The following is a 25,494-nucleotide window of genomic DNA, read 5'->3' on the forward strand; positions in this document are numbered from 1 at the left end:
TCCAAAGCCTATGTGTGACCATATCACAAATTTGTTTTTTAAAATTTCAGTAACTGTATTTCAGTCACCAGTTTCCCTGTAACCCAATGCATTTTTTTTTTTTTAAACAGAATGCTATGTATTTTATCTTCTACACTTAAACTATTATACTGAGTAGAGGTCCATACTGCCAAAGAGTCTGAGGCACAGAAAAGATTAAGAGCCTGGGGTGGGGGGAGGTGCCTGGTGGCTCAATCAATTAAGCGTCTGATTGTTGTTTCGGCTCAGGTCATGATCTTGTGGTTTGTGAGCACTGACAGTGCAGAGCCTGCTTGGGATTCTCTTTCTCTCCCTCTCTCTACCCCCCCCCCCCGCCCTCTCTCTCTGCCCCTCCTCTGCTGGAGCTCTCTCTTTCTCAAAAATAAATAAAGAAAAGAAAAGAAAAAGAAGAAAAGGAAGGGAAGGGAAAGGGAAAGGGAAAGGGAAAGGGAAAGGGAAAAAGGAAAAGGAAAGGAAAGGAAAAGAAAAGAAAAGAAAAGAAGAGAAGAGAAGAGAAGAGAAGAGAAGAGAAGAGAAGAGAAGAGAAAAGAAAAGAAAAGAAAAGAAAAGAAAAGAAAAGAAAAGAAAAGAAAAGAAAAGAAAAGAAAAGAAAAGAAAAGAAAAGAAAAGAAAAGAAAAGAAAAGAAAAGAAAAGAAACAAAATGAAACGATGAAGAACCCTGGTTTAGGAAATGCTGTTCAAGGTTAGTGAGGCCATGGAGGACCATTCTGGGAGGTGGGGTGAGCAGAGCGGTCTCTCTCATCCTTCAGCTCGGCTGGCTGATCCCAATCTATGTGCCCACTGAGCATGTGTTTCCCCAGCCAGAATGAGAAGCTGCCAGTGACGAAGGGGATACCCCACCTTTGGAGGGTTCATTTCACCCCAAAGGCAGTCTGCGGAGAGGGCGCACCCCCCTTTCCCTGACCTTGCAGACAGACATCTGGTTGGTGGTGAGGGTGCCTGTCTTGTCCGAACAGATGACGGAGGTGCAGCCCAGAGTCTCCACGGAGGGCAGGCTCCTCACAATTGCGTTTTTCTTTGCCATCCGCCGGGTGCCTAAGGCCAGGCAGGTGGTGATGACCGCAGGCAGGCCTGTGTGGGAGGACGGGGAAGGAGTGAGGACTCCATGGTAGGGGAGAGAGGGAGACCTTGCATGGTCGGCTGGACCACAGGCCCCAAGGAAATCAGGTCCTAATCCCTGGAATCCAGAAATGTTACCCTACTCGGAAAAGGGGTCTTTGTGGATGAGATTAGCAAATGGGAGGAGAGCTCGCCATACCTTCTGGGATTGCGGCCACAGCCAGGGCCACGGCAATCTTAAAGTAGTAGATCGCGCCACGCAACCAGGAGCCGCCGTGGACGGGGTCGTTGAAGTGGCCGATGTTGATGAGCCAGACCGCCACGCAGATGAGGGAGATGACCTTGGAGAGCTGCTCCCCAAACTCATCCAGCTTCTGCTGCAGAGGAGTTTTGTCCTGTTCCGTGGCGGCCATTTGGTCGCGGATCTTCCCAATCTCGGTGCTCACACCAGTCGTGGCCACGATGCCCACAGCCTTGCCAGCTGCAATGTTGGTACCCTGAGGCGGGGGGAATAAGAGACGAGGAATCAGGCGAGAGAGGCGACCCTCCTGCCACATCCTCTGCACGGTGGGCCTCATCTCTTCTTCTCGGGCCACCATGTCCCTCCCACACCAGGGCCTCTGGCTTTGGGCACACGACAGCTGGCCCTGCACGGCTCACCGAGAAAAGCATGTTCTTCTTATCCTGGTTGACAGCTCGGGGGTCAGGGACAGGTTCTGTGTGCTTGATGACAGATACGGACTCGCCTGGGGAGAAAGAGCCAAGGGCTTTTCAGATGACATCATGTCCTACCCTCATCCTTCCCGCCCCTAACTCCCACCCTGCTTGGCAGGACAGGGCCTCGTAAGGACCAAGCGACGGTTCTGGAGGAAGTCTGAACTCTGGAAAGGGCGATGGGAAACCCATCGCACTTCAAGTAAAAAGTCCTTGACCTGAGCCCCAGCTTAACCACTTACAAGCTGCATAAACTGGGATCACTTAACCTCTGTTCCTCTGTCAAATGGAGATAATATACTTGGACTTCGGAACAAGGTCTTGGTGAACGGCAAACAAGCTGACATATGTGAAGGTGAAGGTGAAGGTGCTCCATCAACTACAGAGCACGTTCCTGGGAAGGAGGCGCCGCTACCTTGCCTCCCTCACGCCAGTGGACAGGGGCTCAGAGAGCCAGCCCGGGCCGGCCCAGCCTTGACTCCTTGGCCCACAGGAAATGCTCGCTGACTCTTCACCGTCTCTCTCCCAGTGGAGAAACAGAAGCAGTTGTGGTTTGAAGTGCATCCAGACCCTCCATCGTGTCCTAGAATCTATTGTTCCTCACTTGGGGCGGTCTTTTGAGGCAACAGGAGAGTTCTCTGGGCATCTGAACGCCCGTGAGGGAGGACGGGGTCAATGACCACCTGGAGAACGGCCATAAGCATCCCGCTCTCTCCCATGACCCCTTGTGTTTCAGGCTCGCGACAGTGAACAAAGGCTGAGCCACTCTGAGCCGGTCGTGTTGTTGGGTGTTCTCCTTTATCCACTGGGAACTTCATCCCCGTGTGTCCACTCAGCTCCCCGCCTCAGCAAAGCCTCACCCCCACGCCCCCACGAAGCACCCTCCCACCCAGGCCCCCGGACCTGTCAGGATGGACTGGTCAACCCGGAGGGTGGTGGATTTGATGGACAGGATGCGGATGTCTGCAGGTACTTTGTCGCCCACTGTGGGAAGAGTAGACAAGAGAGATCAGTCGAGACAGGAGTTTCCTTCCTTCCCAGGAAAAGCCCAGTCTTCGTCTGGCTACCTCACCTCGTCCTTCAGGTCGCCGGGCCTTGGGCCCGGCCCTTGGCGTGGCTCCTGGAACCCTAGCAATCACCCCCCTCTCAACATTCCTTCCAACTGCCCCCTCATTGCCCTTCTCCCCCGGGGGCCGTGAGCCCGTGAGGGGGCCCCGGGCACTGCCTGGCACATGGCATGTGCTCCATAACGAGCACTGAGCGGCTGGAAGGAAAATTAGGAACAGTCCAGTTGTGTCATGAGACAGCAAATCAGAGAGGGAAACAAGAGGGAGAAAAGTGAGGCGAGGAGGGCAAGAAAAGAAACGGTAAGGAAAACGGTAAATTTGAGGAACAGGCGTCAGAGGGAGAGAACGCCATGGCATCACAGGGCGGGGGTGGGACAAGAAGAAACGAGAAAATCTGGGAATCGAGAAAAGCAATGTCAAGCAGGACAAAAGCTGGAGCAAGAGGGAAGGGTGAGAAGGGCAGACGCAGGAGGAGAGGGAGGAGCCGCAGGGGCTGAGGGCACAGGTCCGGCAGGGCCTGGTGGAGACCGCAGGCACCAAGCCCTGGTGTGAGAGCCCCTGAGGGAAGGCAGGAGGCCGTGGGGGGAGAGCTGGGGAGATAACAGGAGAGAAGGGGAGGTCTGGGGGAAACAAGAAGGGGGGGCAGGCTGGGGAAAGCCAAGTAAGAGTGGGGGCAGGCCACAGGAGGTGCGGGGGGGCTTCAGTACAGGAAACCACCTCGCGGATGGGCTGACAAAGCGGATAACAACCCCCCCAGGACTGCAGGGCCTTTGAGGAGGCTAATCACCTCCCAGAGCCTCTGCTAATCCCGCCGGGCCCACGGATGGTACGGGGGACAGGGTTTGTGGGGCCGTTTTCCTTTCCCTGTTTCTAGGGTTCCTCCTCCCACGCCAGAGGAAGCTGACGGAGGAGGGAGGAGGTCGGCTACGGAGTGGGGCGGGACACTCTGTCACCCAAGCCCAAGCGATATTTATAGATGTGCATGGCGCCGACTCCAAACTGTCACTGTGGCGGGGCGGCCCTGTGATGGCGCAGCAGCGGGGTCTCCGGCCCACCCTCCCTCCCTCTCCCCAGGTTTCCCGTGGCGGCAACTCGGGAGTCTTGTGGAAGGAAGGAGGCCTAGATCCGTCCCCCTGTGCCAGGGGCCTAGAGATGTGGGAAGGCCTGCTCGGGGCAAATATAAAAACCGCTGAAGGGGGCAGAATCCCAGTAATCTTAGCCACCCGGCCCCCACCCCTCCCTGGTCAGGCATTAAGTGTCCCTCACCGGAGAGGCGGGGCCCCTCCTTGAGCTCCCTCCTCCAGGTCCCGTGCTCCCCGCTGGGGCCTGAGTTTCCCTTACATGGTTGGGGGCTTGAGCCTTCGGCCCCCCTCCTCCCTTCTACCCTCACTCCTTCCCCTTCAAGAGGCCTCAAGGGCACTGAGAGGTCAAGATTTAAAGCTGACCAAGCTTGGGGGTGGCTGGAAGGAGAGGGAAGCCAGGCTTCGGGAGGGGGGTGGAGACGGGGCCATTGGCAGGGACTAGGTTCCACCTGTTGCTTGCAAGTGCTGGGTGAGAGGAGGGGGAGCAGGGGGTCCGCCTGGAGCGTCAGGGACAGGACTGGCTGTTCCTGCTGAGACTCTGGCAGGGAGGGGAGCTGTGGCCACAGTGCCCTGGGGTGACCTCCTGAGGAGTCTGGGAAGGAGAGGCAAAGATTCTACCATCCTGGCTACCTCCTGGACCCCAGAATCAGAGGCCCCCACCCTCAACATACACATCCTCTCTGCCTTGAGCTCAAGGCTTCCCTCCCTGCACCGCTCATTCCCATCACTCACCAGCCACCTCCACAATGTCCCCGGGGACAATGTCCCGAGCCTTGATTCTCTGCACTGACTTGCGGTCAGCCCGGTAGACTTTCCCCATCTCGGGTTCATATTCTTTCAGAGCCTCAATGGCATTCTCTGCATTACGCTCCTGGAGGGACAGGGGAGAGGAGAGGAGAGGAGGGTCATCAGAGGGAGGAAGGTCGTGGAAGGGAAGGGGACTGGCCGGGGAGGATTAGGGGCAGGGGCCAGAGTCCTCGGGGAAACAGGGACGGGACAGAGGAAGAGGCAGGTTACGCAGTCCTGACTCCTGGAATATGGGAGTAGACACACGTGAAGGTAGGTGTGTGTGTGTGTGCTGAGGAAACTGTCACTATGGCTGAAAACACGTAAGGAGATTCAGAGGAGAGAAGAAAAGGGAACCAAGGAAAATCAGAAGCAAGGGACAGGAAAAGTAGAGGGTGGTAAGGTAAGAAGGAAAATCAAACCGCATTTATTGACCTGCGACTACATGCCAGGCACGGGGCTGGCCACTTCACACTCATCCTGGTACATGTCACCGCAGCTCTGAGGGACAGGATTATTAACCCCATTTTATGGATGAGGAAACTGAGGCCGAGAGAGGTGAAGGAACTTGCCTGGGTTATCCAGCCAGCAAGTGACAGTGGGAGCACCAGTCTCCCCCCTCTTTCCCACACCCCATCCCCTCTCCAAACCTGGCATTAGGAACAGAGAACGAGGCAAGCCCAAAGGAAGTGACGGAGGGGGAGGAGACTGGGAGGGAGGCTGGCTTCATGTTTAGTGTCAGGATGTGAAGGACCGAGGCGGGGTCACAGCTAACCTGCCAAACCCCCACGATGGCATTGGCAATGAGGATCAGGAGGATGACAAAGGGTTCAACGAAGGCAGTGATGGTCTCTTCGCCTTCCTCGAACCAGGCCAGCACCTGGGAGCAGGGGGAGGAAGAACAGGTAACAGAGCCCCTCAAACCCATACAGAAAGGCAAGGAGGCTGTGAAAGTGTGCAGGAGGCAACAGGGCCGGGCATTGCACCGATACCACAGCCCCGCATCTGTCTGAGGTCCTACGCACTCCAAAGTGCAGACTCACAGGGCCACTGCCACTGCGGTTACGCGGCAGGAGCCGGCAGGTGTAGACGTGTACAACTCGGGGCTTAACTGGGAATGCTTTCGGAGTCCCTGGCCAAGCTGTTGGCCTGTAAACAAAGCTCGAGGGAGAGGGACACCCAGACCAGCGACACCCCCACAACCACATCCATCCCACGGGAGCCACAACTCCACAGGGAAAAAACCCCTGTGGTCCTCGCAGACGCCGCGCTCCCCCCCTCCAGTCCTCCCCACCAGCCCAAGGCGGGGAAGCTCCAATTTCATGAGGGAGCAGGAGGGGGGATAGTATTACGGGGCCTCCTGTACACACCCCAGCCCAGCTGTTGCCAGCGCCAGGCAACAGCTACAGGCAAATGTCAAGGAGCAAATCTGAGAAGGGAGAAGGGAAGCCCTGCCAGCTAGCACTCGGGGGCCCACAGGGCCTCCGTGACGGGAGACCAGGGGACAGGGAGACATCTCGGCCCCCAGTCTTGTCTTCCAGGAGTGTTAAGATGTTAAGGAAGAAACTCCAAAAGGCAGATGGGCTGCTGGGGTGGTGGGTGTCGAGGGAGGCTCCTGGGCCAGACAGGTGGCAGCCCTGCCGCTAGGAGGGGCCCGTGGAGGGGGAATAAGGTCAGGCGTGGAGGGGGGGGAGAGGGGGGAGGAATGGTGGGAGTCCAAGGAGTGCCAGTCTGGACCGCGGCGGGCAGTGTAGCCCGGAGACAGGTAAAGGGCCCGGCTGGGCCTTCGGGCGCATCTGGAGGTACCCTCACACCAGTAGCTCTTTCCCGCCTCTGGGAGGGAGTCTTTGTCCCGACCAATGGGCATCGAGAGGGCGGGGCAGGGGCGCCAGGAGGCTCGGGGATTGGTGGAGCAGCTGTGTCCCCCGAGGCATGCCGGGAGTGGTGGTGGCCTGAGCGCAGCAGCCGGGTCGGAGCCGGGGAGCCCAGCGCTTGCGGGGTAACCCGAGCCCTCGGAGCCCTTGAAGCTGCGGGGGTGGCTTAGCTTCAGTGTTTTGGCTGAGAACACCCTTAAAGCTTAAAATAAAACCTGACTGTGGGGTGTGGGGGAGGACCGAGGCGGACGCGTATCAGCGCGGCCCCCCCGCCCCCCTCGGCTCTGGTCTGGGGAATAGGATGCTGAGGGCTTGGACCAGAGGAGCCGGAGCCCATCCCCGACCCGTAGATGCTCCAGATCCCCCGACCCACACCCCAGCCGGCCCCAGCTGCCATCCCACACTTACGAAGGAAATGCAGGCAGCCAGGAGAAGGATCCGCACCAGGAGGTCTTCAAACTGCTCTATCACCAACTCCCACAGGGACTTCCCTGGGGGGAAGAGGCAGGGGAGGGGGCCCCCACGGTTAAGGTCTGGCGGATGAATGGCTGGGACTCCGGGTGCAGGCTGGGGTCCAGGGGCTGAGAGTGGCCTGATTTCCAACCTAAGCAGGAAGGTTCTGGGGTGATGGGCAAGCCGCTTGATACTGAGAGAAGGGCTGAGGGAGCTCGCCAGTCCAGAAACACGCTCCCCAAAGTCGTGGTGGGCAGTTAGTTGTTCAAGGGCTGGAGGCCTCACAGAGAAAGTGCCTGGAGACTCCTGCCCCCAGCCCCAGACTCTAACCGTTGGGGAGGGTATTTGCCCCAGGAGTCAGTAGGGAGAAGGTGGGGAGAAGGGAGTGGGGGTGGGTTGGGGAGGGGTGTCATTAGGAGAGTCTAGGGATTCCAGTAACTTACCTTCCTCAGCAGGGAGCTCTACCCAGGGAAAAAGAAGAAAAGGACACATTCATTTGGGGCTCGGTCTAATGCCTCCCACACCCAGGATTCTGTGGCTAAGGTAAGAGAATCAGGTCACCAAAGGGCATCTGAAGTTCACCAAGGTCATCCCGGAAAACCTCCCAAAACTTTACACCTCAGGGACCCTGTCTTGTCAGTATCCTCTTAACCCCTGCAGTCACCGGACCATGGCCCGGCTCTTCCCTGAGGTACTCTGGAGGGAGAGAGACTCCAGTGTGTGTGTGTGTGTGTGTGTGTGTGTTGTGGGGGAGCCAGAGGGCGTCCCTGCAGTCACCGGACCATGGCCCGGCTCTTCCCTGAGGTACTCTGGAGGGAGAGAGACTCCAGTGTGTGAGTGTGTGTGTGTGTGTGTGTATGTGTGTGTGTGTGTGTGTGTGTTGTGGGGGAGCCAGAGGGCGTTGCCAGCCTCTCCTCTAAGAGAAACTTACCATTGGGGCCGTACTTCTCCAGATGCCGCTTTACTTGGTCCGGCGTAAGGCCTGTAGTCTCGCTCACCCCAAAATAGGCCAAACATTCTTCTGTGGTCTTGGAGTGTGCAGCCTCCATTGTGCTCCCTTCCTGGGGGCCAGGGGGCGGTGTGCTCCTTCTAGGGGGTTCTCACGCGTCCGGGGTCCTCCTTAGGGTGTCCAACTGCCTGTCTATCTGGGCTTCTTGTTTTTTCTCTCCTGCCCCCCCCCCAGGATTTTCTTCCCTCCACGAAGCTCTGACCCCCCGTCCCACTTGCAGCAGCCGGCCACCCCCCCAGCCCCCAGCTGGTCCTTATGAGGGAGTAGGGGGGGCCAGGCTCCCCCCACCCAGATCAGGGATTGGCTGGCTGAGACTCCGGCAGGAGGGGTCAGAAGAGAGATATTTCTGCTGACAGAGGGGGAACAGTGGGGCTGCAGCCTGAGATGTCACTCATGAGGGAAGCTAAGGTGGCCCCAGCCCCAGGGGGGGCAGGGAGAGACTTCACTTTCTGTCTTCTGCTGACCCCTCCCCCAATTGCCTGGGCTCCCTCGGTTGTACTGAATTTCCTGTTCCAAACTCATGCCCCCAGTTCTTCCCCCATTTCTACCCTCAGGCCTCCACCTTTCCCTTTCCCCGATTCCCATCCCGTTCCACCCACTCTCAACCTGTTTCTATTGGGACAGTCTCCTTCTTCCTCACTCAGTTTGCTGCAAGGGCAGCAGATACTCCAACCTTCAGGGGACCGGAGAGGGGGACAACATCCTTTGGGGGCCAGAGGAAATGGTTCTAGAGGAACAAGGGGAAGTAGGGAGGGGAGAGGGTCAAGGGGACAGGGCAGAAGACGGTAACCCTACCCCCGGGAGGGGTTGCTGCAGCCATCAACAAGGGATTTAGTGTCCAAGCCCTGGTGAGCAAAGCCAGCACTGCCTGTCTCTCCCCCAAACTCCCCCCCTCCCCATCGCTCTAACTCAGCCTCTGGGAATGTAGCCTCCAGGGGCCCCCCCATCCCTGATAGGGAATCCCCCCCCCAAGAAAATGGGATACCCAGACAGCCAGGTAATCCAAGAGGCTACAGAATGTGCTGATGGCAGACGGAGAGGGATAAATGTTTCAGGTTGGGGGCGGGAGTCACCCCAAGTCATGGAATGAGGGTCACCTCATCCCCCACTGTGTTCTTTCATTCAAAGAGTTCACAGGGCAGACCCCAGATGGTGTGTGGTCCCCGCTACCCCCGACCCTGAAGTATCTCCTCCAGGGGAGAGAGGATCGATCGGCTCAGGCACTGGGCATATCCCACAGGAAGAGGCATGAGGGAAGAAGGGGTGTCAAGGAGAGGGGGCTGGGAAGCTGGATAGGGCTAAGGTTCCAGGCGGAAGGAATGGGGAGGGGGCAGATTGATGGGGACAGGTCTAGGGGAAATAAGGACAGAACAGAGCTGGGAAAACCAAGACAGGGCTGCCCGGGTCAGAGGGAAGTCTAAGGAGCAGTGGGGAAAAGGGACGGCCGGGAGCTGGCATGCGGCAGCCAGGTGGGTGGGGGCCCAGGGCTGGGTGCAAAGCCACAAGTTGTTGCTCAGCGGCTGGCCTTGGTGTCAGCTTCCTCATAGAAGCAGCTGCTCTGAGCCCCCCACCCCCACCCCTGCTCCAGGATGGGGGCGTCTCTTGGTTGCTACCAGGGCAGCTGCTGGAGGAGCAGAGGGTAGTCTGGGCTGTGAGCAGGGGAGGAAAGGAGGGCAGAGAGGAGAGAGGTTCCATGAGAGTAGCAGTGGAAGGTTAGGGAGGGGAAGAAGAAGCCTCAAGTCCTTCCTGCGTCTATGCCTCCAGCTTCCTAAGGTGGACAGTCAGGAGTCCGGGCCACTTGAAAGCGTTCTCCAGGCTGCTTCCCTCCCTGGCGCTCAAGCTCCTAAGCAGACAAGGATGGAGGAGACAGCGAGCAAAGGACAGGGAAGCCTCACTTTTGGGGAGCAGTCTGGCCAGCAGGGGTGGATGGCACTTAAGGATTTAGCCCCCCATACTTAATCCTTTCCTCTACCTGGACTTGGGGGAGGGGAGCCTCCGGGGTGAGTTGAGGACACGGTGCTCCTTCCGTCCCCCTTTTCATGGTTCTAACAGACCCCTTCCTTGAGCTGTGACCTGGGGATGGGGGCTCAGACAATGGGGTCACATCCACAGGCACCTCCACCTGGCCCAGCACCCACCTTCTCAGCCCAGAATCAGGCTCAGCATCTGCCAAGCCTTTTGGTGCTCTCTGGCTTCTCCCTGCCACCACCTGGAGAAGTGACAGGGGCACAGTCTTAAAGGAGCAAGAATGCCCAAACATGGAGAAGGGGGAGAAGACTGGAGGGATCGCGGCTTCGGTGGAGTTGAGAGCAGGAGGAGCAGGGGCCGAAGGGAGGCAGGCTTTACAGGCCGCCGCTGCCAGCCGGGCCCTTTAAGGTGACTCTTTCTACCTCCCCCAACTTCCCAGAGGGGAGGCTGCAGCGAGAGAGGGAGAGCCACCCGACAAAAGCTGCGAGCTGTGAAAGGCCAGGCGCAGCTCCCCATCAGGGAGGCCGGGGGTACAGACTGGGAAGGCACTGGTTCTCCTGGGTCCCTCGCAGATCCCTCCCGCTGGAGTCTCCAAGCCCACACTTGTGGGTGTGCCTCCCCTCCTATGAGGGCAGAAGCTAATGAGAGGCCCAGTTCTGAAGAACAGGGACACAGAGCCTGGCCAGTCCCTGACCGGTCCCAAACTTCAGGCCAAGCATCCTTACGGCAAGGCTTAGAGGGAAACAGTCTCTTAGGCTCCTCCAGCCACATGCAGGTCCTGGAGTGCAGGGTGCTCCTTGTCCCCCTCCCCCACCCACTTCAGAAGGCAAGTTCCTGAAGCTGGGGAAGGGGGTTGGGGCTGTTGAGGGGGAGGGGGAGCCTCACAGCACCAGTTGCTGCTAGATTAGGAGGGGATCATGTCCTGCTTACCCTGGGACACCACAGCCTTCACTCACCACCTCACTTTCCAGAATACAGCCCCCAGATGCCCAAACCATCCCCTCCTTTGAAGGCCAATTCCATCCCCAGTCTCCTGAGGCCAAGGTTTGGGGGAGCCCCGGGATTAGACAAAACTGGGAGAGCCAGCAGGCTTCCCCCGACTAGCCCCCAGCCTGGGTGGCCTATGAGCCCAGCTGTCTCCTGTCCATCTCCCAACAGGACGCAAGGCCCAGAATAGCAAGGTCATAAGCATGGGTAGGGCCTCCTGGATGTGGGGACAGTAGCTGAGGGGCGCGAATGTAGGCTCCATGCTTCCCCAGGAAGGAAGGTGAGGGGCAGCACTGGGTGCAGGTAGGGAAGGGAGAGGGCCAAGCACAACAGTGGATTCTTCGGAACCGGCCCCTCCTTGTGGACACCCACCACCCGAAGGGCCGGAAAACCCAAGGGTGCCCTCCTTTGGAGGCGGGCACGGCTGCGGATCGGTTCAGGGCGCAGAGCCTGGGTTTAACGGGGGCCTTGCAAGGAGTGAAAGATGTTGCAAACTCCTGCCCGCTGGGCTGGGAAGGTCACGTGAGTGAAGTGGGCCAGTGGGGATGGAGCAGATGTGGAAGGCAGAAGGTGGAGCACGTGAGTGAGGCTGGATCTTCTGATTTTCGGGAGAAGCCAGTAATCTGAACTTGTAGATGAAATCCCAAAAGGAAACACTATCCAGGCCAAGCAAATCATGTCAGCAGCTCCGACCCAGGCGAAACTTCCCCTTTTACAGGGGAGGATACGGAGGCCTGGAGAGCCTAACACCTTGCCTAGGCCAAACAGCAAAGGAGAGGAAAAGCTAGGAGTGGAAGCCAGTGCCCTCTGTCACCTACCCATCCCCCCAGCTTCCCAGCCTGGCCCTGAGAAGGGGAGCAGCCGGCCTGCCCTAGGGCCCTCCTGGAGCCAGACTCTGTGGCTGCCACGTTAAAGCTCTCCCAACACGGCCACTGTGATATGGCCACTCCCAACACTCCCAACCTCGCCCCCACGATCTCCCTCTGCCTGCTTTCTCCCTAGGGTGGGAAGCCTTAACTGAAGAATTTAGAGCCAGGAGGGTCCTCGGAGGCTGCAGATTCTGCTGTTCACTGTCCAGTCCCGTTAGGAGCACTTGGCTGGAAACCCCCGAGAAGCATTCTTTGGTTCTGCACTTACCGCTCAACAGACAAGGCAGCCCACAGGGGAGCAAGAAGCTGAGAGCACAGGGCCGGAGGGCAACAGGGACCTGACCAGACCCAGGCTTCTGGCCTCTCAGCTCTGGAGTGGGCAACACCGAGTGGGCCGCTTTCCTGACCCACCTGCCCCAGTCCCCACTGCACACAGTGGCCACAGCCATCAGGATGGAACTGAGATAAACCCTTTTATTTATTTATGCTTCTCCATTTTGTTTAAAACAACAACAACAACCACCTTAATATAACTGACAGCCCTTCCCCCTCACCCTTCCTCGGGCTGGGGGGGTGGTTAATGGGGAAATAGCCCCCAGGGGTGGGGCTGACCATAAGAGCCCCTCAGGGAGGTAATGGAGCCCAAATCCCCTGCCCAGGGGATGGGGCACCTGTAGTGTATGAACTGGGAAGTTAACAGGGCTCTTGAACCTCTTCTTGTACCAACATATGTGCCCTTGGCCGTCAAGGGTCAGGAAGCACGTGGGGAGGGATTCCTACCGCTCCTCTACATCCCTGCTCAGCCCCAATCTCATGAACGAAGGGCTCGGGAGCAAGAAGAGTGGAGAAAGAGCGGGGTAGGGTGTCTCACACGAAGGAGTACTGATTATTAATGGCTCTGGGATGGCCCCCTTCTTCTCCATCGCCCCCTAGTGGTAACTGCTGGAGCTGCACCATTGGGGTGGCCCCAGGGTCCCCACCAGATCCAGCACCTCCCTGGGCCTCCGTGCCTGGTGCTATGGCCTCTTCCAATTCAACCACGGGGACCAGCTCAACCACGGGGACCAGCTCTTCCTGGACCCCTCCACTGCCCGCTTTCTCTTTCTCTTGCCTCTCTTTGGCTGCTGCGGCTGCTGCTGCCGCCACTTCTGGCGCCCCCGACGCCTCTTCTGCCCCAGGATGTGGGGGATCTGTCCATGAAGGGGGTTCAGGGGGCTGGGGTGGGTCATGGGAGGTGTTCGGTTCTGGATAGGAACGGTAAGAAGACAGACTGTGGAGGGGAGGCCAGCTCTGGTGGCGGCCTCCCCTGCACTCATCCCCCCAGGAGCCACGTGCTATCTCCCCCACATCCCATCTCCTGAGCAACCCCCCCAGTCCATGGAAGATGGATCATGGGCGGCGGTGAGAGGAGGACCACACTTACACACAGTCACTCGCTCCGAAGGGCATGAGGGTGGAGGAGGCATCGGGGTAGCATCGATCTCCCTCGCACACCCCAGCATGGCTCCCGGCCTGCTCCCGGCCTGGGGGAGGGGGAGGGGCAACGTGGGGACAGATGGGACGTTGGGGTGGGGAAAAGGAGAGATCAGACAGGGACGTCAGACGTCGACGGGAGGGGGGGGGGGATCAGACCGAGCATCCCCCAGAAGGGCAGGCCCAAGATTAGAGTGTGACGAAGGGCAAAGACAGGGCTGGAGAGGGCAGACCCAAGAGACACACAGATGATGGAACAGGGGGTCTGATGAAATGGGGATGCACCGGCCCAGCTCCTGCCTCCTCCCGGCTCCGGTGAGGAGCCCCCTGCCTCCCTACGTCCTCAGCGCCCTGCGTCCCCTTCGAGAGCCCAACACCCAGGAGCCTGCTCTGCCCTACTCTCCCTAACGGGGCCTCTCCTCCTCGCAGCCCCCCGCCCCGTCTTGCTGGCACACACACCTCCTCGCTTCTTGGGTGCACGGGCACCTCCTCCCCTGCAGACCTGCTCTGCTCACCCTGCTGTCGCTGGGAGGACACGACATAGCTGACAAGAACAACGTCACTGGAGCCTCCAGACTCCAGAGGGATGGGGTGCACCCGGAAGTGCTCGAGCATATCGAAAATGGACTGGAACCACAAGTGCTGGACCCGGCACTGACCCTCCTCGTTCAGCGACAGGCGCAGGTGCTGAGGGCAGGACAAGCAAAGTGAAGCGGTAGCCCCTCTCCCCTGGGCGGCCACGGTCCCCCGCCCCACCCGCGGGCACACTGCGTGCAACATGGCCTCTCCCTCACTCACCTTGGCCTTGCCCTGGAAGTTGAAAGTGAGGACGTATTCACCCCGTCTCGTCTCACTCTGGCGCACCAGGAAGACGCCATGGGAGCCGGTGCCTCCGGCCAGCACCAGCTGGGCGGCCTTGAGTCGAGAGAGCATCCCGTGGAACCAAGGGTACCCTGAGAGGGGCTGGTCCCCTTCACCTCCCTCTGACTCCCCCTGGAACAGGAATGGTCCTTCAGGAAGGAGAGAGGGAGGGAAACCGGGGTGTCAGGGAAGCCTCCCCCATCCTGGGAGAAGAAAAGCCTGGCTTTCCCCTCACACGTCACTTCCCGCCCCCAGGTCAGATCCTTCAGGATCCCGAGAGTGGGGTCTGACCAGGGCGGCCAACTGGGCCTGGACGCAGACACGCACTCTCACCTCTGGTACCTGTGGCCGCTTCTGGAGTGTCCAGGGGCGGGTAGGGGGCTGCAAGGGGATGGGCTGTGCCTGCTGGGGGTCCCTCTTCGATGGGGATGCGGGGGGGCAGCTCGGGGGGAAGCAGTTCCATGGAGTCAAAATGGGAGGCGGCGATGGAGGCAGAGCTGGGGGAGATGGACGCCGAGGGACGGTCTGAAAGGCCCCCGTAAGCCCCTGGGAAAAAAGGGAGGAGGGCAGAGTTGAGAAGCCGAGAAACCACTCTCAGACAGGACCGGTCGGCCACCAGCCAGTGTGCCTGGCGTGCACAGTCAGTCAGACGGCTGAAATGCTGGGTCCTTCTGTCAGCAGAGGCCGCGGTTTCCCCCCTTGGGCTCCCAGCTTCTGCCTCAGGCACCGCTGGGGGACTACAGGGACGGCTGGGAGGTCTCGGAATCTGAATATGTCTCTAGTTTCTCTGAATCAACAGCAGAAGTTACGGCGATTGTTGCAGAGTTGGGGGTTGGGAAGGATCCCTCAAATATTTTCGTGTTACAAAGAGTTCTTTTTCGGCCTTCAGGACAAAGTCCCCAACCCTCAGAGGCATCAAAGAGCCTCCTTCTATTAATCTGCCCAACCTGAGCGACCTGACCTTCATGTTAACTCGTACTCCCGCATCTTCCACGTTAACCTGGTCACCCCGTCCGATTTTCCCATGGCTCCTGGGTTTTCGTGGTCGCAGGTCTGTGCTCTTACCCTTGGCCTCCTCCTCCAAGCCCTGTGCTTTTCTCTCACCTCCTCTGTGTAGTATCCTGTCTATTCCACCTTCCTCGACTCTCTGCTTCCTCGGCGCTCCCAAGAAGCTTTCTGCTTGTGCTGCTCAGAGAACACTAAGTACAGGCTCTCCGTGTTAGTGTCCTGCTTTTCAGAGGCAGCGATATCTCATCAACTCAACTAGGCCAGGAGCCCGCAGAAGGCAAGAAGCTCATCTCAGGTTCCCCCATCCTGTTCCAGAGCCTCGCACAGGGTCAGGTACGTAGCAGGGCATTCCCGAATGTCTGCTGGTAGCCAGCATGAGCTTACGGCAATGGTGCACGCTGTCAGTGCTCAGAAGACAGGTGTAGTGGTGCAGGAAGCAGACTGCTGTGGCCCCTGTCTTTGTCAGGGACTCACGGGTGACCTCAGAAAAGCCATTTCACCTCCCTGGTCTTAGCTGCCTGAGGGGTCTGGAAACGAGGGGATCGGATCTAATGACTTGTAAGGTCCATCCTAGCTCCAAGATTCTTTAACCCATTTGTTCACTCAGTGATCATAGCCGGGGTGCCAGGGACCATGAACCCTAAACTCAGAACGGAGGAGCAGGAGAAAGGGTATAATGGAGTCTAGAAACGTGAACTGGGCCAGGCAGATGCAGGTCTCTGGGCATGCCTGTGTGGGTAGGGCCTGCGTGCCTTTAGTCAGGCCACAAAGTACAGAGTCGAAAGATCTGGTACCGCTGACATATGTACAAAAATGGACAGTAAGAACGAAACACAGACGTGTACAAAGTGCTCCAGAAGCTTGGAGAAAAGAACCATTGTCTCCAGCCGGAGTGGAGGTCTGCACAAGGCTTATGGAAGAGAAGAGGCCGGGCACAGAAGGCTGAATGGGAGCTTCCCCCGGGGTTTGTGCGAGATGGCGATGGCGATGGTTCTAAGAGGTGAATTGCAGCGTGGCACGTACAGACAGAGACAGACAGTCGGGGTGGGGGGGGGGCAGCTGCTACAGGCAGCTGAGCGGCAGGAATGGGGTGTGGAGTAGAGTCGGGAGAGAGGGCCTGGGCCTGGCATGGGGGCGGGTTCTGAAGTTCACGGCTCTCTAAGGCTCCACGCTTACCCTGCGACAGGCGGTCATTGCTCTCGCTGGGTCCCAGCAGCAGCTCCTGGCTGGGCAGACTCTCTGAGTGATTGAGGCAGGGCAGCTCCAGGCTGTCTGTGTTCTCCCTTGTAAGGAAGGAGGTCCCAGGGGCCAGGGGGAGGGTCATGGGGCGGGGACTGGTAGCGGGGCAGGGTCTGCAGAGACAGGGAAAATGGTGTCGGGAGGAAACTCACCAGTGACGGGCCCAAGGCTGCTCCCCATCCCCACCCGGACCCCTCAGTGACAGCGGTCGCGCTCCTCACCCCGGGCTCAGGCATTCTTGGATGTCGGACACCCAGGCCTTCACGTGTAGAGCATCAGCCGTCTCTAGGATGTACTCCGAGGGGCCTTCCACCTGTGGGGACAAAGGAGGCCCACAGGCCACTTCCAGGTCCAGAGGCCCTCGGCCACCCCTGACGACAACAAAAACATCCTCTTTCTTCCTCTCACACTCTCAAGGCACGTGACCTACAGCCACCTCCTTTCACGAAGTCCCCCGCTTCGATGTGCTACTAGCTTTCTCTCCAAAACAGGCCCCCCCCCCCCAAAGGGGGCAGGATCCCAGAGCGCCTACCTTAACCACAAACGTGTTCTCCCGGTCGGGCATCTCCAGGGCGGTGGTCGTTCGCACATCCGTGATGGCAGAGCAGGGGATGCTGAGTCGAGGCCGAGACGCCTAAGTTGGGAAAGAGAGCGAGAGCCAGACTTTCGGTGTGTGAGTGACCACCTCTCACTTCCCCCCAGAGACCCATCTTTCCTTCCAAGCCCCAAGGGAGTCCGACAAGGGATGGTGACCGCTACTTTCTCAGTCCTGCCCACAGCTACTACCCGAGGCAGGAGCCAGCTTTAGAAACCAGAGCGAGCAGAGCTACGCCCCTGGGCTGTTCCACTCTGGTGGCTCCACAGCCCGCTCCCAGTCACCCACCCTCCTCTCCTCGGGGCCTCACCTTGGGCGGCACAAAGAACTCCAGACGACTTCCTCCTCCTCCTTCTCCTTCACTTCGAAGCAGTAAGCGACACTTCTGCCACTGAGGCTGCCCTCCTCCCCCCGAGGTAGGCCCAGCTGCCCCGCCCCCCCGGCCCACTCCGGCTGGGTCAGGGGCTACCTCTTCAGCCCCCATGAAACTCAGCAGCTCTTCCCTCTGCACCATCCCTGCTCCATCCTTCAAGGCCCCCCCGCCCCGACTGAGTCTCAGCCTCTCAAATCGGTGAGTCCATCGGTCCCCGGGGGATGTTCCATCACTAACCAGTCCCCTGCCAATGGTCCCAGCCCCGCCAGAGGAGTTGGAGTTGCTGTTTCCACCCAGGACGGGGGGGCCTGACGAGGTCTCGAGGGGCCCGGCTGGGGAGGGAGGGTCAACGGTCCCCCGCCACTGCAGGATGCCGCGGACCGAACCGCGGACGGAGCGACCCACGGAGCGGAGAGAGAAGCGTTTCTTTAACTTCGGCTTGGAGGAGGTCGTGGAAGAGGAAGAGACTGAGGAAGGGAGGGGGCCGGCCAGGTCCTCAGATGATCGAGAAGGGCCCAGCACAGCCAGGGGCCCGCCCACCCTGCAGCTCTCAAGGGACAGGTCGTGTGGCGGGATCTCCACACCAGGACTCAGGGGGGCCAGGACGGGTGGTGAGAGGGAGCCGGAGGCCCGGGCCACCTCGGCTTCAAAGTGCTGCAGGAAGAGCTCGGCAAAACGGCGGGAGAAGGCAGCCTCAGCCCCGGGCCCCGCATACTGGGGGTGGGAGGCCAGGTAGAGGCGAAAACGACGGGCAAAATCCAGGGCCGCAGCCCGGGCATGGGACTCGCAGAACTCCCGCCAACTGGGGGGAGGAGGGGGTGGCAGAGGCGGAGGAGACGGGGAGGCCCCATCCTCCGGGGAAGGGGCACCATTCATGATGGTCCCCAGGAGGTGGAGAGGGGGAGCCTGTGGGGAGGGGCAGCAAAGAGGGAAGCAGCCAGAAGACACGGGGAGAGCGGCAGCAGCTGTAGAAGGAAGAGAGGCACAGAGAGCGAGTCACTGCTGAGGTGGGACTGGGGCCAGAGCCCCACCCCGAGCCGGACTCCCCACTCTGGTCTGGACTCCTCGGAAAGCAGTGGAGGACCACCACACCGCCTCCCTTCCCCTTCCCAGAGCCTCGCACCCCACCCCCTCACCCCCCCACCTGCCCTGCTGCCTTCCCAAACCACTCCCCCTGCCTCTGGTTCCAGGAGCGACAGGCGGCCTCGAAGCATCTTCCTCCAAAAAGAAGTCTTGACCACTCACACCACCTCCCTTCTCTAAAACAGCTCCTTCAAGGTTTATCCCGTGCTTCCCGTACGTTCTTACCTTTCCCTGCAACAGGCTTTAATAACCTTGGTAACAGATGAGGAAACCGAGGCTCAGAAAAGTTTCAGAAGGCCAAGTCTACGGTTTTGCCCACTGCATAGTCCTTGTCCCCAGGGACTGGCTGGACCAGTCTGACACAGCCCTGTCCTGCCCCAGCTCTCAGAGAGCTAGGGCCACACCTGCCTCGTGCGTCCTGAGGTCCAGCTCTGAGGAGGGAGGCTGCTCAGTAAAGAGGATGAATGGATGATGGACTGAAACCACAACTGTCCTGGAAGCGGACCCCAGGGCCCAGCAGCCCCGTGTGACAGAGGCTCAGAATGGCCACAGCCCAGTTCTTTGGTGCCTTCAGCCTGGGGCCCAGGAGCAGCAGCCCCAGGCGGGGAAAGACCGTGGGTTGGGTCAGGGCAAGTCTTTCTTGGCCACAAAGTAAATAAACCATAACAGGGAGCTGGGGCCCTAGGGTTTCTCACTTCCTCTTCTTTTCACTGGGGAGTGTGCCCTAAAGGCTGGCGAGCCTGGTGGTTAAGGCGACGGGACCTGGAGTTGGACCTGGGATGAAATCCCGGCTCTGCCCCCTATTAGCGCCGTGATCTTGAACAGATTCTATGTCCTCTCTGAACTGCAGGTTTGTATCTATAACACAGAGCTCATGGTCCCTAACCCATGGAATCACGGGGAGAAGCAAACAGAACACATCAGAGCTTGGCAGAGAGTAAGCACACAATACAGGACTGCCATCATTACTATCTTTATGGGTGCCAATTTCTCCAAGAGAAATTAGAGAAAGGAAGAGGCTTCCCAAGATCTTACAACTAGCAAGTGGCAACGCTGGGCATGGCATTTAAAACCCATGGCTCTTTGTTAGTGTTCCTCCCCCGTATTACACTGGATGATGACTGGCACCAGGACTGCGGAGAGGACAGCTCAGGAAAGTCTCCCCCAACCTCAGGCTCCTGCTCAGACCCACAATCGGCGACCCCTCCCCTTCCTCCTTGGCCTAGATCCTACACATTCGGATGGCTCCAACCACAGGGACAATTCCAGCCCAACGAGAAGCCAGGAGATGCGAGAGTCATGGAGCACAGGGGAACCGAGCCAAGAGGTGCAGACACAGCAGAGAGAGCAATCTCCAGCCAGTGGCCACCTCAGCTCACACGGGCCCACCCAACCCTCTGCACCACTGGCCGACCCAGCCCCCTTCGGGCCCGCTGACCCTGCGGCTCCCGATCTGGTGACTCAGTTTCTCTTCTGCCAAGCAAGACTCAGACCCATTCCCCCGGTGCACCTGCCTCTTGGCTCAGTTCTGAAATTTCCCGAAGGGCGGGTGGTGGCGGGTGCAGGCTCCGCTCCCGGCTCGGACCCTCTGGGCCCGGCGGTCAATGCACTTCGGCCCGACCCTGCTCCCTGGACACCCTCAACCCACCCATTCCCCCGGGGCCGCAGCCGCCTCGGGACCAGCCCCGTCTGCTGCACTGTCCGGGGCCGAGCTGCCCTCCTGTCTCTGCCCCCACCCCCCCACGCCCGCCCCCACCCAGGGCTCCTCTCAAGCGCCGGGGCCGGGTCGCGGAGAGGGAAGAGGTACTTGAAGAGGGGGGTTCCGGTTCCGGTCCCACCTGCATCTCGGTCCCCGCGGTTAGCTCCGGCGGCGGCGGCAGCTCCCGCTCCCTGCCCCTCCCCCCCGCAGTCAGCGACTAGCTCCCAAGCCGCTTCTGCGCAGGCGCCGGGACCCCTTTTCCCGTCACTGAAGGAAGCGACCATAGAGAAGAGCTGCGAGAGGGAAGGGCACCTATACGCTCAGTTCCGCCACCTTCCTATTCCGTGCAAACCTATCGAGTGCTGCGAGGGGGAGGGGGACCCTCGGAGGGCTCAGGGGCTTCTTCGGTTGCTCTTAAAGGGACCCCAAAAGCAACCGTGGGAAGGGATTGGATCCCACCAGGTGTCCTCTCGAAGGAGAGTCGCGACAAAGGAGAGGTGTCAACCATGAGACGCCACCTTAGGGGATAGAGTCCCGAGGCCCTGTTGCGGCCTAGAGTGGCGACCGGGTACCGGAAACCAGCGAGATGAGGAGGCTCTTTGCAGGGCCCGCTGCAGCCTAGAGCGTCTAGCCCTGCGGCTGCGGGGCTCGCAGACACTGCCTCCAAGGAGCCCGGCGAGGGAAGACGTGGGTGACCTTGGTTGAGGCCCCGAGAAGAGGCGGAGCCTGAACTTACGACCTTGGCTTCTCAGAGGAAAGAGAGTGGAGGTCTAGGAGGTTCCATCTGAGACTGGAAATAAAGACTAAGGGCAGAAATAAAGAGATCACTTTGGACGTGCCTGTGGGACGTCAGGGGGCCAGTGGACATAGAGCCTGGAGCTCAGGAGAGACGTGAAGACCAGATCTAGAAATTGACAATCATTAAGTTATAGAAAGCCGTTGAAATCATAAGCACAATGAGATCAGTCAGGTCTCTCACTGACCCAGCTCCGACTGGCCTAAGCAATAGGGATATCTTGGCTGAAGCAATAGAAAAGAATGGATCTAGCTTCTTCAGGGACAGTTGAATAAAAGTCAAAAGATACGAGAAACCTATGGTTCACCTTCCCTGTGCTCTTCCTTCCCCCATGCACTTGGCTTCACTCGCAGGCAGGCCTATCTCAGTGGTAAAATGACTGTCCTTGGCTCCAAACTGAAGTCCTAATAGCAACTCAAGTACAAAGAGGATGCTTCTTTTCTGGGATTTGCAATAAAATTTCCAGGACTGACCTTAGCTGATGGGCTTGGATCAAATACTCATCCTGGAACACAAGAGACTGGAGATGGATAAATCCCCTGACTCACACAAGAATGTTTATTCAAGGCTGAGGCTGCCAGACGGAGATGGAATAATTCATTGTGGAAAGCAAGTTCTGGCCTAGCCAGCCTTACTCCCCCAGCTCTGCCTCTGCTCTAACCAAGCCAACATCAGCTCACAGGTAGCCTTTGTTAAGGTCTTCATCGCAACCTTTGTCCATCCATCTTCCCAGTCCGGAGGAAGATGTCAATGGAAAAGACTCTCATTCTGTGGTTACCTCCTTCCTCCCTGAAACCCTTACACACACTTTCTCTGTAGTTTCTAGTTTCTGTAGCCTCTGAGGTTTCTGCCCACTGTTTCTAGGAGAGAGGCACAGTTGAGGAATACAGAAAGGTAAAGGTCTAGTGATGATGAGTTAGGTTTGGAAATGTGCCTAAGTTGTCCAATAAAACTTTCTGCAATGACAGATGTTCTGTATCGATAGTATCCAGTGTGGTATCCAGTAGCCATAGGTAGCTATTGAGCACTTGAAAGGTGGCCAGTGTGACTAGCAAAGGGATTTAAACTAATTAATTACAATAGCCACATGTGGATAATGACTAGGAGCTGTCATGGACAAGCAGGTGGAGCTGTCCAGCAGAGAGGAAGCTACACTGAGCTGCATAAAGCGGTTTGGTGGTGATCAGAAGTGAGTAGTGGCTGAAGCCATGTATATCAGTGAGATTGTCCAGGCAATATCTGTAGAGAGAATTGGACCCAGAACCTAATCCCAGAAAACAAGCCACGTTTAAAAGGTAGGCAGCGAACCAGGAGTAGAAAGTGCCAAGATGTCTTGGGTCACGTTTCCCAGAAGCAGAGCTTGAGATGAGGATTTGTGTGCAAGTGATTTAGTCAAAAAGTGCTACCACAAGAAACCAGTAAGAGAGTGGGAGAAGCAGGAGAGGGAAGGAGGGGAAACCAACCAAACGTATGACCTCAGGCAGAGAGTAGTTCAACTCGATCCTGCAAGGGAGCTCTGGAAAAAAGGTATGCCTCAAATTTGTCCAGAAACAAGAGAGCAAGGGCTTTCATATACCCACATTCCTCAGCTTCTGACAAAGGGACACTCCTGGAGACACCAGTTCATCCAGGCAAAGCCCTCAGTGGCCTGAGGGCATTCCTCCAAAAGAGAAAAAAAATCTGTACATTCTTACTCTCCGAAGAAAAACCACACAACAAAGACCAGGGAGGAGGGGGGGAGTTGGGCAGACACATCACGGGTAAATGATTAAAAAGGAATCCATGGTACTGCCATTGTCTCCTATAGAAAACACTGATGACTAATGACATGTGGCCATGAACAAACGGTCATTAAAGGATTCTTGAGATGTTTTTGACGCAAAAAGGTGCTTTTATTATAGCACAGGGACAAGACCCATGGGCAGAAAGATCTGCACTTTTGCTGTATGAAGGTGGTGTTTATATGCTGAGTGCTCAAGGGGGAGGGGATGTGCAGGGAGTATTAGATCACCAATGCTTTCTTCGAACTTCACGTAAAACCACTTTCGCAAGATTTCTCTGGTGCTTATCATTCAGTTCAATATTAACTTTCAGTGAGATGCACTGAGTGTCATGAGACCCTTTAAGAATGTGGCAGCCAGCACGTATTCGGTCCTTGTCAGAACTATGCAAGCTTTAGGTTAGTCTTCTAGGCTAAAGGTGACTATTTTTCTGCTTCTATCCCTCATCAGCTGAGACTGCTTAGTGACTTCAGTGAGTAATTTTAGGGAAGTGGGAGAAGCAGAAGCCAAATGGTAGTGGATTGAGGACAGGATTGAATGGAAGGTGAAGAAATGGAAGGAGGGCTATGGAGAGCTGAGTCCTGAGGGACACCTGACTGTATGAAGGGAAAGGAGCCAGTAGAAAGGATGGCAATTGGAGTGAGGTTTGGGGAGGCGAGAACGGTAGGATCCAGGACCCATGTTAAGCCAAGGTATTTATATAAAAGGGAGAAGCACTTCGTCTATAGGAACAGGGGATGTGAAACTCAGGATGCTTTTAGCTACCAGTAATAGAACACCCCCCTCCCAACTCAAGGCTTAAACATGGAAAGAGGAGCTTACTGGTTCACAGAATTGAAAAATCAGAAGTAGGGTGACTTCAGGCATGGCTGAAGCCAGAGGCTCAAATAATATCCATTTGAACTTGGTCTCAGTCTCCTAGCTTTTCCTCTGACTGTCTTAATTCTTAGGCAGATGGTCCCCTCATGGGTGGCAAGATGGCAACCAGCAGCTCCAAGCGTACTTTCTACTACCTTATCAGTCGTCGTGGGAAAAGATCACAGCTTTCCCAGTAGCTCCAGCAAATGCAACAGGGTTGAGTCTCAGGAGCCCAGCTTGGGTCATCCAATGACTATCTGCTGTAGAGTGAAGAATTTGGCTTTTGTCCCAGCTTCCCGGCACAGAGCTTTTTTTTTAATTAAAAAAAAAAAAAAAGTTTGTGTGTTTGTTTGTGAGAGAGACAGGGTGGAGAGAGAGGCAGGGGGAGAAGGAGACAAAATCCCAAGTAGGCTCCACAGAGCCTGACGTGGGGCTCAGACTCCCAAACCACAAGACCATAACCTGAGCCCACATCAAGAGCTCAAACGATGGAGCCACCCAGGCACCCCCTGGCAGAGAGTTTTTGCTAACTAATGGCAAGTCCCTAGATAGCTTCAGGCACTAAGCTGGTCACCAGAAAGACTAACTTTGTGATTAGAGGGTTGGGATTTTTAAGTGTTTTTATTTATGTAAATAATCTCTACACCCAACGTGGGGCTCAAACTCAACCCCCCACGCACAGATCAAGAGTCACATGCTTTTCCGACGGAGCCAGCCAGGCTCCCAAGAGGTTTGGGATTCGGAAGCTGGACCCCTTCCTTCTCTGGAGTTTGAGTTCAGTCACATGGCGATGACTTCATCAATCAAGCCTAAGAAATGAAGTCCCCCTAAAAAACTCTGGGCACTGAAGCTCAATGGGGCTTCATGGTTGGGGACCACACTGACGTGCCGAGAGGGTGGCATGCCCTGGTTCTATGGGAAGGGCATGGAAACTCCGCATGTGGACTCTCCCAGACCTCACCTCACCCTGTGTTATCTTTTGTTCAGCTGTTCCTTCTTTATTATAAAACTGTGCTCATAGGTATCGGGTTTTCCTGCATTCTGTGAGCTGTTCTAGCAAATCATCACACCTGAGGGGGGTCACAGGAAGCCCCCACATCTGCAGCAGGTTGGTGCGAAGTGAAGATGGTTGGGACCCCACTTGCCACTGGCATCTGGAATGGGGACATTCTTGTGGAAGAGGGAGTCCTTATGTAGCTTGCGGGGTCTGAGTTAACTTTGGGCTAGTTAGTTCTGAGTTAGTGCCAGAACTGAACTCCAGTACACGAGTTCGGCTTGAAACAAAATACTAACCCTGAGCCACTATCTATGACCACAAGGGTAGATGATGTTGATTGGTAAACACTGGATCACGGACCCATCATCTGAAACTGGGATGGGCTGAGCGCAGCAGAGTGTGGCTCTTCAAAGGAAATCTAGGGTCTGGGTCAGAAGGGGAAGCTTGTGGGATTCTTCTGGAGGTCATCTTGACCCTACTCCACCCCCAAGAGATGGGGATTTCTCCTATTGTGTCCTCTCTTCTGGGATGTCAAATTCAGCTTTGGTGCTTTGGTCAGGACCTCCTGCCCCTCCACATCACACTCTGCTCAACCAGGATATTTTGACCGCATAAAATACTCTAGCTTCACTTAGGCTCTGCCTCTGAACTTACATGCACCATTCCCCTCACTTCTGCTAATCTTTCTCCTTCTGGTTTCATGCCTCCTCGAGCAAGCCATGCAGAGCCAAACTGGCTAGGCAAGGCCACCTCTAAAGTGCCATCTACTTGGTAGCTTTTGTGTGACCTTTACAACTGGAATGTCTCCAGTCACATCTGAGTT

At 57.2% G+C, this 25,494-nt stretch overlaps 2 protein-coding genes and 1 long non-coding RNA gene across 11 annotated transcripts in view; 1 reads left to right on the plus strand and 2 right to left on the minus strand.

Moving 5' to 3' along the window:
* ATP2A1 (ATPase sarcoplasmic/endoplasmic reticulum Ca2+ transporting 1) overlaps positions 1 to 8,173 on the minus strand; it is a 16,321-nt gene extending 8,148 nt beyond the window's left edge. The window contains exons 1-9 of the mRNA XM_039247886.1: positions 8,007 to 8,173; positions 7,519 to 7,536; positions 7,031 to 7,113; positions 5,524 to 5,628; positions 4,695 to 4,833; positions 2,717 to 2,797; positions 1,760 to 1,845; positions 1,299 to 1,596; positions 945 to 1,111 (exon numbers count right to left, since the gene is read on the minus strand). Coding sequence (XP_039103817.1) covers positions 945 to 1,111; positions 1,299 to 1,596; positions 1,760 to 1,845; positions 2,717 to 2,797; positions 4,695 to 4,833; positions 5,524 to 5,628; positions 7,031 to 7,113; positions 7,519 to 7,536; positions 8,007 to 8,124 — 1,095 coding nt within the window. The 5' untranslated portion in view covers positions 8,125 to 8,173. The remainder of the gene's footprint in view (positions 1 to 944; positions 1,112 to 1,298; positions 1,597 to 1,759; positions 1,846 to 2,716; positions 2,798 to 4,694; positions 4,834 to 5,523; positions 5,629 to 7,030; positions 7,114 to 7,518; positions 7,537 to 8,006) is intronic.
* On the plus strand, positions 6,829 to 12,389 carry LOC120242258. Of its 4 annotated transcripts, none has more exons than XR_005531039.1 (3): positions 6,829 to 7,072; positions 7,531 to 7,618; positions 12,042 to 12,389. It is a non-coding gene; the product is annotated as an uncharacterized LOC120242258 (long non-coding RNA). The 4 variants fall into 4 exon arrangements; XR_005531040.1 differs by lacking the exon at positions 12,042 to 12,389 and adding an exon at positions 10,197 to 10,303; XR_005531042.1 differs by lacking the exon at positions 12,042 to 12,389 and adding an exon at positions 9,849 to 10,133.
* SH2B1 (SH2B adaptor protein 1) lies at positions 12,357 to 20,482 on the minus strand. 6 transcript variants are annotated; one of them, XM_039247891.1, is made up of 10 exons: positions 20,379 to 20,482; positions 17,395 to 18,422; positions 17,022 to 17,123; positions 16,711 to 16,802; positions 16,427 to 16,602; positions 14,585 to 14,788; positions 14,180 to 14,391; positions 13,897 to 14,068; positions 13,332 to 13,431; positions 13,044 to 13,152 (listed from the first exon to the last, which is right to left on the minus strand). In XM_039247891.1, exons 2-10 carry the CDS (start codon positions 18,331 to 18,333, stop codon positions 13,134 to 13,136), a joined length of 2,016 nt encoding a protein of 671 aa, XP_039103822.1. In that variant the 5' UTR covers positions 18,334 to 18,422; positions 20,379 to 20,482; the 3' UTR covers positions 13,044 to 13,133. The 6 variants fall into 6 exon arrangements, with proteins under 6 accessions (XP_039103824.1, XP_039103822.1, XP_039103821.1 ...); XM_039247890.1 differs by having other exon boundaries at positions 14,576 to 14,788; positions 20,379 to 20,481; XM_039247889.1 differs by having other exon boundaries at positions 13,060 to 13,152; positions 13,841 to 14,068.
* Between the last annotated feature and the right edge of the window lie 5,012 nt (positions 20,483 to 25,494).

Source organism: Hyaena hyaena, unplaced genomic scaffold (assembly GCF_003009895.1).
Source record: "Hyaena hyaena isolate Hyena2069 unplaced genomic scaffold, ASM300989v1 scaffold_306, whole genome shotgun sequence".
Classification (NCBI taxonomy): Eukaryota; Metazoa; Chordata; class Mammalia; order Carnivora; family Hyaenidae; genus Hyaena; species Hyaena hyaena.

Bases quoted from the DNA above. Each gene is read 5' to 3' on its own strand.
- SH2B1 (XM_039247893.1), bottom strand. From the start codon at position 18,333: ATGAATGGTGCCCCTTCCCCGGAGGATGGGGCCTCCCCGTCTCCTCCG. The intron at 17,124-17,394 runs GTGAGGCCCCGA...TTCCCAACTTAG, and splicing joins AGTTCTTTGTGCCGCCCAAG to GCGTCTCGGCCTCGACTCAG. The intron at 13,153-13,896 runs GTGAGCAGAGCA...GTTCCTATCCAG, and splicing joins GTCCTCCCAGCGACAGCAGG to AACCGAACACCTCCCATGAC.